This window comes from Sinocyclocheilus anshuiensis, unplaced genomic scaffold (assembly GCF_001515605.1).
Source record: "Sinocyclocheilus anshuiensis isolate Anshui unplaced genomic scaffold, SAMN03320099.WGS_v1.1 scaffold322, whole genome shotgun sequence".
Taxonomy (NCBI): Eukaryota; Metazoa; Chordata; class Actinopteri; order Cypriniformes; family Cyprinidae; genus Sinocyclocheilus; species Sinocyclocheilus anshuiensis.
In genome coordinates, this window is record NW_015542366.1 from 1,477,174 (window position 1) to 1,492,666 (window position 15,493).

General features: G+C 36.7%; 2 protein-coding genes across 5 annotated transcripts in view; one reads left to right on the forward strand and one right to left on the reverse strand.

Moving 5' to 3' along the window:
• Positions 1-11,733, reverse strand: part of LOC107692153 (EVI5-like protein) — a 43,630-nt gene extending 31,897 nt beyond the window's left edge. For all 3 annotated transcript variants that reach the window (XM_016491102.1, XM_016491101.1, XM_016491100.1), the window contains exon 1: positions 11,504-11,733. The gene's annotated coding sequence lies outside the window, so the exon portion shown is untranslated. The remainder of the gene's footprint in view (positions 1-11,503) is intronic.
• Positions 11,734-12,791: 1,058 nt separating this feature from the next.
• Positions 12,792-15,493, forward strand: part of LOC107692155 (ATP-dependent RNA helicase DDX39A-like) — a 14,387-nt gene continuing 11,685 nt past the window's right edge. Inside the window, exons 1-2 of one of the 2 annotated variants that reach the window (XM_016491104.1) lie at positions 12,792-12,886; positions 13,677-13,889. In XM_016491104.1, the coding sequence (XP_016346590.1) occupies positions 13,682-13,889 (208 nt within the window). In that variant the 5' untranslated portion in view covers positions 12,792-12,886; positions 13,677-13,681. Of the gene's footprint in view, positions 12,887-13,651; positions 13,890-15,493 lie in introns of those variants that run through there. The other variant, XM_016491105.1, reaches the window with a different exon arrangement.

Sequence of the window (15,493 nt, forward strand, 5' to 3'; positions counted from 1 at the left end):
CTTTCAGCTTCGTAACTTTGCAGATATTGTTTATGCTCAAACAGCAACATTACACACTAACTAACATTAAAAAAAATGAAATCGCAATAAACCACCTCTTTAAGAATACTCGCACATCCCCCACCGAACCGTACCAAAACCGTGACCCCAAAAGCCCAATACATGCCGAAGTGTGAAAAACTTGAACCGTTACACCCCTATTTAATGCAGTCTATGGGCTGACACTACTATGCCTACAGTTTGATTCCTACACATACTGATTAACAAAAAAAAAACTGTACACCTTGAATGCACTGTAAGTCACTTTGGATAAATGTCGGCCAATAGCATAAATGTAAATGTAAAATGCAAATGTACAAAACATGCCACAAGCATATGGCATCTCCCTTTAACACACACACACATTAAACCGCTCATTCTTCCATTTTTGCAGAATGCAATAGAAACAGAAAGATAACCCACAGCTCAAAATAAAGTACAAGATGAAACCTTTTTAAACAAAGTAAACACACACTGTGGACAATGGCAGCATTCATATCAGAGGAGCAGACCAATCAAAAGAACCATTAACAAGTGCATGAATCCAATCCCTCCCGACCAAGAAAACACACACACACACACACACACACACACACACACACACACACACACACACACACTCATCTCCAGTGCAATCACAACCGAACACAACAGCAATGTCCTGAACCTAGCCTAATCTCTGTGTAAGGCAGCGGGAATGGAGAGACAGTCAAAAAACATTCTGAAAATGACCTTTAATAAAATTGAGGCAAGATCTTCATCCATATCAGAATAGTTTATTGCCATCATCATTATTATGATTCTTTTTTTTTTTTTTTTATTTAGTATTTGTTTTCATTTCAAATCTAAAGTGTTCTTTTTTTGGATGATAAAATGACAAAAACTGATGTGTCTTACTGTTGATTTTCCTTTTGCAGGGTTTCTGCAGGATTTTTAAGCTCAGAATTAAGACTTTTTAAGACCTTTTTTAAGAACTGCACAAATAAAATTAAAACCATATGAACGGGGTAGGGCAATGTCTATAGTAACATATTAAACTGTAAAATGACTGTAAAAAGCATGATTATTCTTCTTATCTATCCACCAGTTCACATTTACAGCTCTGTATTTTTGCAGGGTAAAAACATGGGTCGACTTTCACATTGGTCTGAACAAAAACAACCCCAATACTGTGTTCCTGCAATACCAGAGGCTGCAGTTTCAGGACCGCATTTGTAGGACCGCATTTCTACTAGGACCCTATTTTTTTGTGACAGCGCCATCTAGCCAATTCTATTCCAACAGAAGAGACCGGATTCAAACATCAAACAAACAGATGCAAAGACTAGATCCATGGAAACTATTAATTTTTTATCTTTCCATCATATTTTTGATGTGAGAGCTGGCGTGAACTTGAGTGCGTGAGGCAATGTCAGCAATCTCCATTTAGCCTATTTAGCTGCGGAAAACAGTTCACTGTGCTGCTGTGTGTGTGCTTGTATTCAAATTATTTTACATTTATTAATGTACTAATAAACACACTCATTTGTACCACAATTGTTTTACCGTTTACTGCACTTAAGTGGGTCAGACATCAGACGTGAAGTGCTGCGCTGCGGCTAATGAACAACTCTCGCAAAGACACAAGTCTTTCTTTCTAAGAAAACTATACAAAATGAAATAAATTAAGTTAACTATTTCAAGAGGGTTATCAACGGGTATGTTTAGGGTTAGGAGTTGGTGTGGACAATAATTAAGTGTATACAAATAAACAACTACATGGAAACTATTAATTTTTTATCTTTCCATCATATTTTTGATGTGAGAGCTGGCGTGAACTTGAGTGCGTGAGGCAATGTCAGCAATCTCCATTTAGCCTATTTAGCTGCGGAAAACAGTTCACTGTGCTGCTGTGTGTGTGCTTGTATTCAAATTATTTTACATTTATTAATGTACTAATAAACACACTCATTTGTACCACAATTGTTTTACCGTTTACTGCACTTAAGTGGGTCAGACATCAGACGTGAAGTGCTGCGCTGCGGCTAATGAACAACTCTCGCAAAGACACAAGTCTTTCTTTCTAAGAAAACTATACAAAATGAAATAAATTAAGTTAACTATTTCAAGAGGGTTATCAACGGGTATGTTTAGGGTTAGGAGTTGGTGTGGACAATAATTAAGTGTATACAAATAAACAACTACATAATTTCTTAAAAATAATAATATACAGAATTGAATAGTAAGTGCTATAGAATAGTATGAGCTACTAATATATGCATAAAAAAATCAATAAAAATAATTAAAAAAAAAACTGGCCTATAGTGTAGTAAGAAATGCGGTCCTGAATAAAACAGGGTTATTGAAAATGCACATTTTCGGACTGTGAAACGCACAGCGCTCATGTTTATTTAATAAAATCATAGCCTTTTGAAGTTTAATCGTCACATTAAGCCATATCGCAATTCTGGTCTTTCCGTCCCCAAATTTAAGACCTCCTGAAACCATAATTAAGACTTTCTTGTACAATTTAAGACTTTTTAAGGCCTTAAATTTGTTACAACTAGGGCTGGGCGATATAGCTAAAAAATGTATCAACGATATAATGTTTCATATCGTTCGGTATCGATAATTATTGACATTTTTTATAACATTTTTTAAAACAAAGAGCAATAGAAAAAATGTTTTACATTTAACCACTGTATTTTTCAATTAACTCAATTAATTGAGACAAACAACAATTTTTTTTGTTTTAACAGTCAAACACAAAATAAAAATGAAACAAATATCTAATTTCTAATGTTTTATATTCAGATTAAATAGGTTAAACTTTTGGCTTGTTTCCCGAGGCCACAGGAGGGCGCAATGAGCAAAATAATGCAGCACATTAAATTGTCAACGCAAGGAAATAACAGTCTATAAAAAAACGTGCATTACGTCTAAATTAACTCATATAACTTAAATATAATTTCGTAAATTGCATAAACACAATTGTGAACAAAACAGCATCATGTATTTATGCACTGCTTAATACAAAGAGCCGAATCGCCCATCACACAGATTGCATTTAAAAACATCTTCTACACATTGAGCTACTATATTTCTCTAATATTTTGAATGAATAACGCAGCAACTGCGCGTCTTGTGGGCTAGACTAACAAAACATTAAAATGCAACAACGTCACTTACATCATCACCGCATCTCGCGCGCCACTGATGACACTCCCTGATGCACACCTAACATTCGATTGTACTCTTTTTGCATTCAAATGCAAATGTGTATTTTAAATTCGACTAATATTCTTTTATTTTTTTCACAATCTCCTCATCACAGGCAGGCACAGCACTCATGTTAGTGTTTGTGTGTGCTGTCTGCGTCACTCATAGCACGTGCCTATATCGAACATTTTTTATATCGTTATCGAAGAAGGTGTACCGTCGATAAATATCGATACCGTTTTATTGCCCAGGCCTAGTTACAACTAAATTTAAGACTTTTTAAGACGCCACGGAAACCCTGTTTTGGTGCCAGTAGTGGCGCAAAAATTGCACTCTTCACCAAAGAGAAAAACACAGTGTCTGTGTAGCACAACCACAATGCAGATCTACAGCAAGTCACAACAATGTCCCATACTCAAAGTCACTGCTTAAAGAACCTCAGATTTCATGGTTTGTCAAAATAGCATTAAAATGTGTCTAATTCACTGTCACTGTAACATTTTAGATAATCTCAAGTAAAGCCCTTGGCCCTTCAAAATGGATTTAAAGCATACAAATTCACACTCAGAAAGTAAAAAAAAAATTGGACACTGGAAATAGAAATAATATGAGTGATGCAAAGGCCATTATCATCTTGGTAATGGCATAGAAAAACTGTGTGTGTGTGTGTGTGTGTGTAGTAACTGAATACAATAACAGCACTGTGTTTGCTGCATCTGTCTCTTTCTTCTTTGTAGCTCTTAGCACGGTGTCAATCACACACTCCCCTTCCCCCACACGCATTCAAACCCAAACCTCCAAACCTCAATCTCGCTGTCTGTACAATCACCTACATTCTTCACTGACAACCTTTCACACCATGTGCAAAATGTACTTTTTGCCATTCCAGTGGCTGGTGAACATATGCATTATTTTATATATACACTACCATTCAAGGATAATGATCATTAGAGCAACAATATTTTAAACTGTTGCCAATAATAATTCATTGTTTAAAATTTTATGTAAATCATATGTTTAAAAACAGGAGCTAATATGGCTGCAATATTATGACAAAAATCGTTTAGATTTTTGTCATAATTTGTCAATTTTTTTTAATTATTTCTCTTGATACCAAAATAATGATTATTAAGGGGGTCATATGATGCGATTTAAATTTTTCCTTTCTCTTTGGAGTGTTACAAGCTCTTGGTGCATAAAGAAGATCTGTAAAGTTGCAAAGACTAAAGTCACAAATCCAAAGAGATATTCTTTATAAAAGTTAAGATTCAACCACGCCTACCTAAAACGGCTCGTTCTAACATGCCCCCACATGTCTACGTCACGATGTGGGAAGATTTGCATAACAAATAATGTTCTTTTTAGCAACATCATATGACCCCTTTAATGTTGATTAATATAATAAATAAAAACTTTTTTGTATTTTTCGTCTGCGTTTTGGAGAAACGGCTCATTATATATCCTGGCTCTGGCTTCACAGACAAACATGTCAGTCCATGACATTAATATAGTCTAACACATGTTTTACAAAAACTCCTGTTATAATCACTGAAGCTATGAAATTAATATTTTATTTACATCGTATCTCAATCAATGACTGTGCACAACAACTCCAGAGTTTTCAGCGCTGATTAATCTAAGAGTCTCTGATTGGCCATTGCATTCCTAAGCTCAACGGAGACACGTGTGATTGGTTATAAGGCTCAACGCTAAAAAACAATGCATGAAAAACAATCTAATGCAGTGTAAGCGAATCAAAATGTAATTCCATGAATAGACAGTTTTCATTCATTTTCACATTTCTTTTTAATCACAATAGCCATAATCAATTGTTTAATTGTGCAAGGGCATTTTTTGCCCCTTTATCTTGAATTTGTGGGGCATTTTTGTTCATTTTGGTGGCATTTTTGCCACAAGCCCCCATTAATTTCTGACCCTGCAGAACAACATAAGAAATGTTTGTTAAGCAGCAAATCAGCATATTCAAATAATTTCTGAAGGATCATGTGACACTGAAGACTGGAGTAATGATGCTTAAAATTCAGCTTTCATTACAAGAATAAATTCGATTTTAAAATATATTAAAATAGGCAAGACTTAAATTAAACTGTAATAATATTTTACAATATTACTGTATTTCTGATCAATGCAGCCTTGGAGAGCATAAGTGCTTCAATGAACATGTAATGTCAGTGTTTACTGCAAGTGTCACAACATTTTAGATCTGATGTAATTGAAGGAACTGCTATAAATATACTATGGAAAGACTTTACTGTATACTGACACCTATTGGTGTGGATGCAGCATAAAATGACAACAACAACAACAGTTTTCTGTTACCAATGCCAAAGGAGAAATATATTTGTCATATTTGGCAGGTCATGTGATCTCAACATGGCAGCCAACATGAGAGGTATGTAGAATAATATGTGATGTCAAATGTGAGCTGACAATTTTTTTTTCTTTAACATACTTGTCAAAACATACTTGTGATACATTGCTAATGGAATAAAATGTGTAAAAAGTGGAAATGAAAATATTCTGTGTCAACTTGAAGTTAAGATGATCAGTAACACAGGCAGACACACACACAAAAACACACCTAAATACACAAACACACGCAGCTCTAAACAAAGACATCTTAGAACAAACCGCGTCATGCATCATAGGCGTGGACCACTTGTTCTGTATGACTCAAACATCACACAATAGCTTTAGCTTCATCATGGAGCTCCTCTGCCCTGTGTTACATTCCACGATCATTGAGCTCCCAGTGACACACAAGAACACACCCTCTTCACCTTAACTAATGACTCACTCACTGACTTGACTGAAGAGCTGACATGGTAATTTAGCGTGGACAATCAAGTATCTTAAATATGATCATCAATATGATCAGTTAATCAAGGCATAAAATAATCGATCATTGCAACAACTGGAGGAAGAATTTGCACTGTTTCTACACCATTTTTTTCAGTGTGTCAAGAAGTTGGACAGTTGACATTTCATAAATAATGACATGAACACAAATAAATAAAAGAGTAAAAATGAGTTTAACTGTTGTAAGGTCAATTACAGGGGTCATCAATAAAATTTTCCCTGACATTCTGAGATAATATCTTAAAGGGGACATGACACACACAGTTTCACCCAATATCATGTTAATCTTGAGAACCTAGAGTAGTACTGCATCCTTCATATCTCCAAAAAGTCTTTAGTTTTATCATATTTATAAAAGAAAGATACAGCTTTACGATTCTCTCCAGAAACAGCCGAGCTCCTGGAGGGGTGCCGTGGGCGGAGCTAAAGATTGACGAGCACTTGAGCTCCAACTGCCAACTAGGGATATGCCGGTATCAAATTTTCATGTTGCGATTAATTGCTAATGCTTTTGTCACGGTATACGGTATTATCACAATATTGAAATTTAGTTTAAAAAAAAGTGCTGTAATAGACTGCATTTAAATGAATTAATAATAATAATAATAATAATAATAATAATAATATTATTTCTGCAGTTTAGCGCCATCTGCTGTCAGAGAGTGAAAGTGCGCTTTCATCCAGAGCGTCTCTCACATGTTCCGGCATGTGCTTCTAGTCCGCGCTTATTTACATCAGAGTGCGCACGGTCTTTCACACAGCATACAGCGGTGTTGTGCATTTTGACCAGTTGATGGAAAAAGTATTCTTAAAATGCATTCAAAATTCTGAATAATTTGTAATATATAATTATTCACGGTATTTAGAAGTGCCCACGATAACAATATCGTGCATATTCATTACCGTAATATATCGCATTACCGAATACCAGCACAAGTCTAAGCGGGAGCGGGTGGGTGCGGAATAGAACCTAGCGGGAGCGGGACTAAAAAAACAGTCCCGCGAAGACCTCTAATTTGAAGCAAAAACAGAAAGTTCTGACTAGCTTTGTGAAATTATACTACATGCCTGAACGAAGCAAACAGCAGAAGCTCTGAATGAGAATCATATTCACTCTCTGACAGCAGGAGGCGCTCATGGAACACCAGACACAGCGTTTCCTTGGTTACCGCTGTAAACAAAGCAGCTGCTCTCAAACACTGCTTTAATACGAACTATACAGAGACCAGATGAAAAGAAAATACCACGTAAACTTTTCTGAAGACAGTCAGTTCCCCTCAGAAACACATTCATATAAACCCCCAAAATCAATATTGATGATTTTCTTCCAATATTCCGTGCATCATGAACAGTGAGTGATCTGCCTGCTACAGTATTTTTCTCTTTGCATCCATCTTCAACGTCTCTGGCCTGTGTTAACGGGCATTTACAGACTTCATATTTTCACATAAAGGACATTTTGGAAAACGATTGCATTGCAACGCAGTTTGTGCAAGTCCAGAACAGAGACGAGTTGCTTGTAATAAGACAAAAAAACGTCCGGTTGCCGATCGTGTAAGTTCCAGAGGAAGCTCCTTAAGTTTGGCCATCCTACACACACGTGACTGACCGCTTGTGTCGAATCGCGATCTCGATTCCATTTCGATTTATCGTGCAGCCCTATATATGAATTTCTTTTTTCTGTTGAGCACAAAACATGATATGTTGAAAAATGCTGGTGTTCACAGTCAACGGTAGCCATTGAATTGCATAGTATCTTTTTCCATACTATGAAAGTCAATGGCTACCGTCAAGTGGAGTATAAGTAAATGATGACAGAATTTTCATTTTTGGGTGAACCATCCCTTTAAGTTTATGGTTAAGGGTTTGTATTTGTTTTCAGCGTGTGAAACAGTGACATTTTCAAATAAAATTTCAAATGGATGGATTTGATCACGACAAACAGTAATGCTATCTATCAGGATGTGTTACCAATGCTATACTAAGGTTAAATAGATAGTTCACCCAAAAATTTATATTCTGTCATCATTTACTCACACTCAAGTTGTTCCAAATCTATATGAATAGGGCTGCACGATTAATCGAATGCGATTGTCATGCGCATTTTGTCAGTTTATGGTTAAGGGTTTGTATTTGTTTTCAGCGTTATGTAGGCAATCAGCACAGTGGTTGAAATGACCAATGAAATTTAGAACTGCAGTGGGCAGGGTTTGTGCCGATCTGGTTTGGGGGGATAAAACATGCTAAATAAAATCTTCCACAACAATGAAGACAACCACAGTCATAACAGAAAAAAACAACATTAGGCTATAACACAGAAAATAAAATGAAGATAATAAACAATTTAGAGGGCAGAAAAAGAATAAGACATCTTCTGTGAACTAAGAGCAGCTGCAGTGAATTTAAATTAGTATGACTAAGTAAAACCCAACAAACGGCAGCAGCCAAGCAGAGATGGAAACAGGAAAATGTAAGTACAGGCCGGTTATGATTGTCACGGCTCAGGAGCCACAGCTGCTCTGAAGCAAAGTCATCATCTCTCTGTCGGACACACAAAATGTTCAAAACACATGCAGACTTAGCCCAGCCTTCACATTCGTGTGCTGTTTGAACTGATGACGTGGTCTCAGCCAGCAGCTATAAACCAAGAGAAAGTGTGACAATGCCTGAACACTTAAACACAGATACAGAAAGGAAAATAGAGATACAGCAAGAGGTTGCAGAGGGCGGATAATGCCTTTCTCTCTGGCTCTCTTGGGAATGTGAACTACATAAGGGCTTGTTTGTCCTGATGAAAACACAACAGCAACCCTATCGGTTTAGCATTCACAGTTCACATGACCAATCTACCACACCCGTAAATCATGTTTATTTTGATGTCACAGCTGCCTAAAGTGAAAATTGTTCACTATTTATTTACATAATTGCAAAGTGAGAGATCCAAATAGTTTTAAGTTACGTGGAGAAATCTCTTAATATTTCCACATTTCCTAAATGGCGCATGCAACTAGAAATCTGCCCTCTTTGCTCATGGCCACCAAATTCTGGAGAATTGTGCAGCAATCACCCAAGCTGTAAAATGCCATTGGACTAATTATTCTGGAGCCGCAAGACACCAACAGAAAGGGAAAAATACAAAGATATACAAATACTTGTAATGTATATATTACTATCTAATATCTATTTCCTCAGAATACACAGATGTTCAATGGCCGCCAAAACAGAAAGGCACTTTTTATTTTGCCACAGAATGGTGCAGTAAAGAAAGACATCTACCAACATGGGCTAACCGAACCATGCTAACCAGCCAATACTTGAACCTGGAGAGATTATATGCATTTCCAGACAATCTCTTGTTTTTTCTTGACTGTACCATCTCCACAATAGCCTGACTCTTAAACAGTATAGTAATTGTTTAGCTGGAACCTCAGGCAACTCACAATCTTCTCAGATGTCTTTAGAGTTCATACAACCTGTCACCTGGATTAGCACATATTGTGTACGAAGAACAGGGCTGTGACTACCATAGACATAATTAGATATGGCCAGATTGTCTCCACAAATACTCTTAACTGTGCTCGTCAATGTCAAAATGCTTGAGATGGCCAATCAAATCAAAGAAGGCGGGCTTTACTGTTTACAGAAGCCAAGCATGAATTCCAAAGGAAGGCTTCAGTTCTAAAAGTTAATGTGAGGTAAGATGTAAATATTCAAACATTTAATGTGACAAATGTTTTAGGATAGAAATGTTAAATGACTGACAGTAATATCCAGTGATGCAAAAACATAGAGCCCTTTTTTCGGCATATTAGGCCCAATGATGATGAGGCCACTATTACCTCATCAGGCCTGGCTGATGTTACAGTGGTTAAGAAATTTTGCTCACACTGATTTAGTGACCTTGTTAACGTCTGGATTGGAGTATGACATCACATTCCAATAACAAGGGACACGTGAAAGTGTTAAAGGGATAGTCCATCCAAAAATAAAAGTGCTGTCATCTGTTACTCACCCTCATGTCGTCAACATAAAAAATTATATTTTGAAGAATGTTGGAAATCAAATGGTTTCGGGTTGCTTTGACATCTATTATATTTTTTGTCTATATAACTGAAGCCAATAGGACCTGAAGCTGTTTGGTTACCAATATTCTTCAATATATATGTTCTTTCATGTTCCACAGAAGACAGAAAGTCATACAGGTTTGGAACATGAGAGTGCATAAATGAAGACAGAATTTTAATTTTTGGGTTAACTATCCCTTTAAGCAACAATGCTCCAATTTAACACCAGCCAAATCGTCAATTGCAATGACATAATTTTCAAAGAATGATCACTATATCCACTTCTTTTAGGCAAAACTGAATAATTTGAAAAATGAATAAATAAAACATCAGCATGAGATCCCATACCTTTTTTTCTTAGCTGGCAGCACAACCACAGTCTATTCATTAAATACAGAGTCAAACAAACTCTTCTCCCTACCAAAACATGCAATCAGACTGCCCTTAATCATTAGTAAGAGCAGGCAAGAACCACATAATTAATCTCTTAAACTGTGTTTCACGACAAAACCAAATGAAAGACCATAACAGCTCACCAAGACATATTTACCTTTGGCTGGTCCAAAATGATAACAAAACGCAGTGTGACAAATGACAAGAAGGAAATGTGCATAACAGCCATGACAGTCTGATGCATGTTCAAGCTTTAATATCGCGTTATAGAAAATAATACGAAGCCATAACAGGCCTTTCAGGTTGCTAGAAGACCAAAAAGGCCTAAATAAGCAACAGCCGTTGTTTCAGCGAGTATGATGCACTCTATATAGGCTACTACAATAAAGCCTGTAGTCTGGACTCAGCAAACCCTCATGCAAATGCACCACCAGGGGGATGCCAGTTCTTACTATAGGTGTAACGAATCCATTATTAGTAACATATTACATTTGCTTTTGCGGAGGGGAATTTAGTGATATGGCTGTTTTGATTGTGCAGCGTTGTGACATTAAATGCAAAAGGCTTTGCAATGGAGGAAGGCTGCGTTGAATTCAAAGCACAGTGGAATTTAAACGCACTGTGTATTTTGGTGCCTTAAATTAGGCCATAATAACATCTGTTTCCGTGTAAAATATTAAGGGTGAGGATGATGATTTTCCCCATGGCAGCTCGCAGATGGGCAGGCAGGCAAATCAGCGCCGCTGGTCCAGAGAGATGAGAGCATGAGTGCGATGCGCTGGAATTTCCCCGCTTTGTCCTAGACTACCTGTCATTTAATCCTGATTAACGGTTTAAAATTAATGTTATACACAAATGGATGAGTGCACACATATCTGACCAGCGACCACACACTGTCAGTGATGGAAAATGCATAGAGCAATGCCCACCTGAATATCGGTCTCATTACTCAAGCTGCCCCTGCGATCTTGCCATTTTAAAGATGATCGGTCACAAAACCGGCAGATATCGGCAATCCTTTTTGTACGAAGCCGTTGGACCGCTACGGTAAGTCGGGAAATGAATACGGAACCATATTGGACATATTGGATGTGGATGCTCATTTAAAGGAAAATATGAGTCGTGAGGGCGAGCTTCCTCAAGGAGAGCTGTGGTCGACGCCTACAAGACAAAACCCCGCCCAAGTCCCGCCTACTATATTGACCGTTATTTATATAAAAAAAATTCGGATATAAATAATAATCGTAAACCATGTTATTACAATAAATACGCGATGAAAATCAATTCGTATTTGGCATCTATTTTCCAATAGTTTGACGGCCTCGTTCAAAATGAACCATAGTGCAATGTTCTAACGTCAGCGGATCTCGTGATTGACAAAAGTTCAACCAATAGGAGGATAAACTAGAGAAATAGTCATGATTGACAGCTCAGTCCACCAATCCTTTATTTTTCTTAACCTCAGCCACAGTGGGCAGCGGGCAGGTGATGTTGCTGTGTTGATTGGAGTAATTGTTAAGAACATTTTATCCTGTTTATCCTCTGACCATGGACCACTTTATTCTTTACTTCACGATAACAACTATAATGTATTATAAATAACATACAGAGTGGCCAAAAAACAACAATCTACAAGGGTACAAGCCTATTTTTATTTATTTTTTGCTTCATGACAGTTAGTACATTTTATATTTTAAGGTTATTAATGACCTGCTCTCTTCAGCTTGTCAAGTGAATCTAGTTTACACAGTTCTAGTCTACCTATAGTGGTGTATACTGTTCTGAAATCAGCATTTTGCATTTATCATTAAAAATTATATTATCAGCTTCACAAATTTGGGGGAAAAAAAAAGAAAACTACATGAATTTGTACAATGTAGATGAGGCACCACCAGATAATAATTAATTTTGGTAATGTATTATTACTTTGTAAAAAGCATATTTTCTATATAAAATGATATGAAGACATAGTTTTACTAATACATTTTTTATTGTTAATACATTTTGTGTTAAGGAAGAATGTAAGGAAACAAACAAACAAACAAAAAAAATTTTTCATTGAAAGCCTAAAATCAGAATGCATATACTGACATCGTGTGGACACTTTAGGCTTGCGACAGTCGTTTGAACCCGCCCACAACAACGACGCGATTTTATGTTACCCAATCGCAAGCATGCGCTGCTTCTCACCCATTATTGACGTTGAATACAACCAATAGGAGAGCTCGATTTTAATTTCCGGGGAGCGCTATAAACTTAAGGCCTAACCACACGATTCGCAAGTGCCGACGTTCAGTTACCAACATCGGAAGGTAATTTGTTTTGTTTACACTTTTAATAACTCTTATTTGTTCAATACAGGGTAGTTAATAGTACTCACTTCCGGATTTAATATATTTTAGAGGCCATTTTAGCAACAAATCTAAGTATTTAAAACGGACAGCTGTAGACACCCCGCGTTTCTCTACCCGTAACGTTACAACCTGAAAGGCTCAAAGCCTAAATGCGAAAACGAACCGGATTTGCGTGCAGCCTCGTATGTCAAACACCACATGTATTCCAAGACCCCATAGTCGTAGATATTCTAGATACTTTTGAAAAAATGTGCTTTGGACCGCTCGTTTAGATCAGAAGATCGGTTTAGATGGGACAGCGAATTGCGGCTCCATTGTCTGCACGCTGAGCGGTAGCCAATTGGCTGAATCGGAGCTGGTTTTAACGTTATAGCAACTTGTATTATGGAGTTTAAGGGTTTTGCCCTTTAATAATTTTCACCATGTAGGTACGATTTACGAACAAAGAATACTTTAAAGAGAGCAATATAAGTGATGATTTAAGGATAATTTCGAGGAGTTTGGATAATGCTGCTTAATTTCCATTCATTAGTTTAGACTGTTTATTAGTTTAACACTGAGCAGCATTTTGGACTTTTTGATCTATCTATCTATTACTCGTACTCACATATATATACACACACACACACACACACACACATATATACACACACATATATATATATATATATATATATATATATATAAGTCGCCTATTTTTGCATAACTCTGTCATTTACATCTTTACGTTCCCCTGTGTCACCAAAAGTTACCATGGCCGAAAACGATGTTGATAATGAGCTGTTGGACTATGAGGAAGATGAGGAGCCGCAGACCGCCGTGGACAGTGCAGTCCCAGCCATCAAGAAGGAGGTGAAAGGCTCCTATGTCTCCATTCACAGCTCCGGCTTCCGTGATTTCCTCCTGAAACCAGAGCTTCTCCGCGCGATTGTCGACTGTGGCTTTGAGCATCCTTCTGAGGGTGAGGATTACTGTGAAATTTTGAAAGCTTTTTAGAGTACACTGCTGTGTAAAAAGTTATCTAGTATTAGTACATATATTATATGAGCAGTGTATAAATGTAAAATGGCTTTGTGAGTATAAATAGCTACCATATTCAAAAAAGTGAGGTGATGTGTAACCAAGTATGGTGTCCCATACTCAAGATTTTTTTTCAACCCATCCAAATGCACACACACAGCAGTGAGAAGTGAACACACACACACCGTGAACACTAGGGGTGGGAGAAAAAAATCGATCCATCGATGTATCGTGATTCTCTCTCCAACGATTCTGGATCAATTCGGAGAATTTCAGAATCGATTCTGAGCTTAGTTTTTAACCAGATGCGCGATGAGGCTGAGTTTGCTTTAGAAACACCTGTATTCTGCTTGCTTCCAATTACTCTCACACATACACCACTCGAACCTTCCGTAAATTAATCTTTTAGGGCTGTCGCGATTTGTTGATTTTAATCGACTATTCGATTTTTAAAAATCCTCGACTTCATTTTGCTTGTCGACTAACCGGCAAAATACCGGAAGTGACGTATTTCACGGACGAGAATCCATAAAACACATTATTATACTGTTTCCCAAGGCTGCATGATACATTAAACCCATTTAAAAATCATAATTAAGCATAATTGTGAATTCACAAACACTACGATTTAATGAAATAATTATAAGATGCAGTTCTAATACAGTATATGCGCTTTAATTATTTACATGCGTGTAGGTTAAGTACGTGCGTCACACAGCGGCTCCGTTCACAGTAGTTCCACAGGAACTGTTATTATTTACGTGTGTGGAGCGCCTCAAACTCCATCTCTGCATGTTGTTGTTGTGAGTTTGGTTTTATTATAACGTTCATCTGGGAACTCAACGTGCGCCATTTCCTCAGATTTGTAAGGTAAATCATTTATAAATCCACGCAAACACAGAGAATACATCATTATCTCGCGGTTTCAAAATAAAAGCTCAAACCCTCACTCTGAGTTTACACGTTTTGATGTCCACATATTCTTTTAATTACAGTGGCTATAGCATTTCTGTCCTAAAGAAATGGCCAAATATTAAAGATTAAGTGGACATTTGAATTAAATGGTGCTTGGTCATTATTAAACAAGTATTAGATCGCACGGCAATGTGTAAAAATAATCATCAGGCCGTTGGCGCCCTCTGCAGGCCTTTGTTGTAATGTGTAATGTACATTAGCTCTATTGTTTATAATACATTATGTATTTTAACAGTTTTGTTCAATAAAACCATATGATTTCTTGCTTTTGATACTTTATTTGAACTAATTATTATTGCCTCATTGTTATTATATATGTATTTTAAGTAATTTTAAAGGCTATTGTTAACTTGCATCTATTTTTATTACCACAAACAAATTTATTATAATTATAGGGCCCTATGAAATCCATTTTATTTCCAAATTCAGTTTTTTTCCATTAAAATTTTTCTATGCTCTGTTTTAATGGTTAAATTACATTTTATTAATCAAAAAGCCTGTCTAATTAATTGAGTTTTACAGTTTTATCTTTACCAAATTCTGTTTTCCATTATTTTCTGGATTCCATTT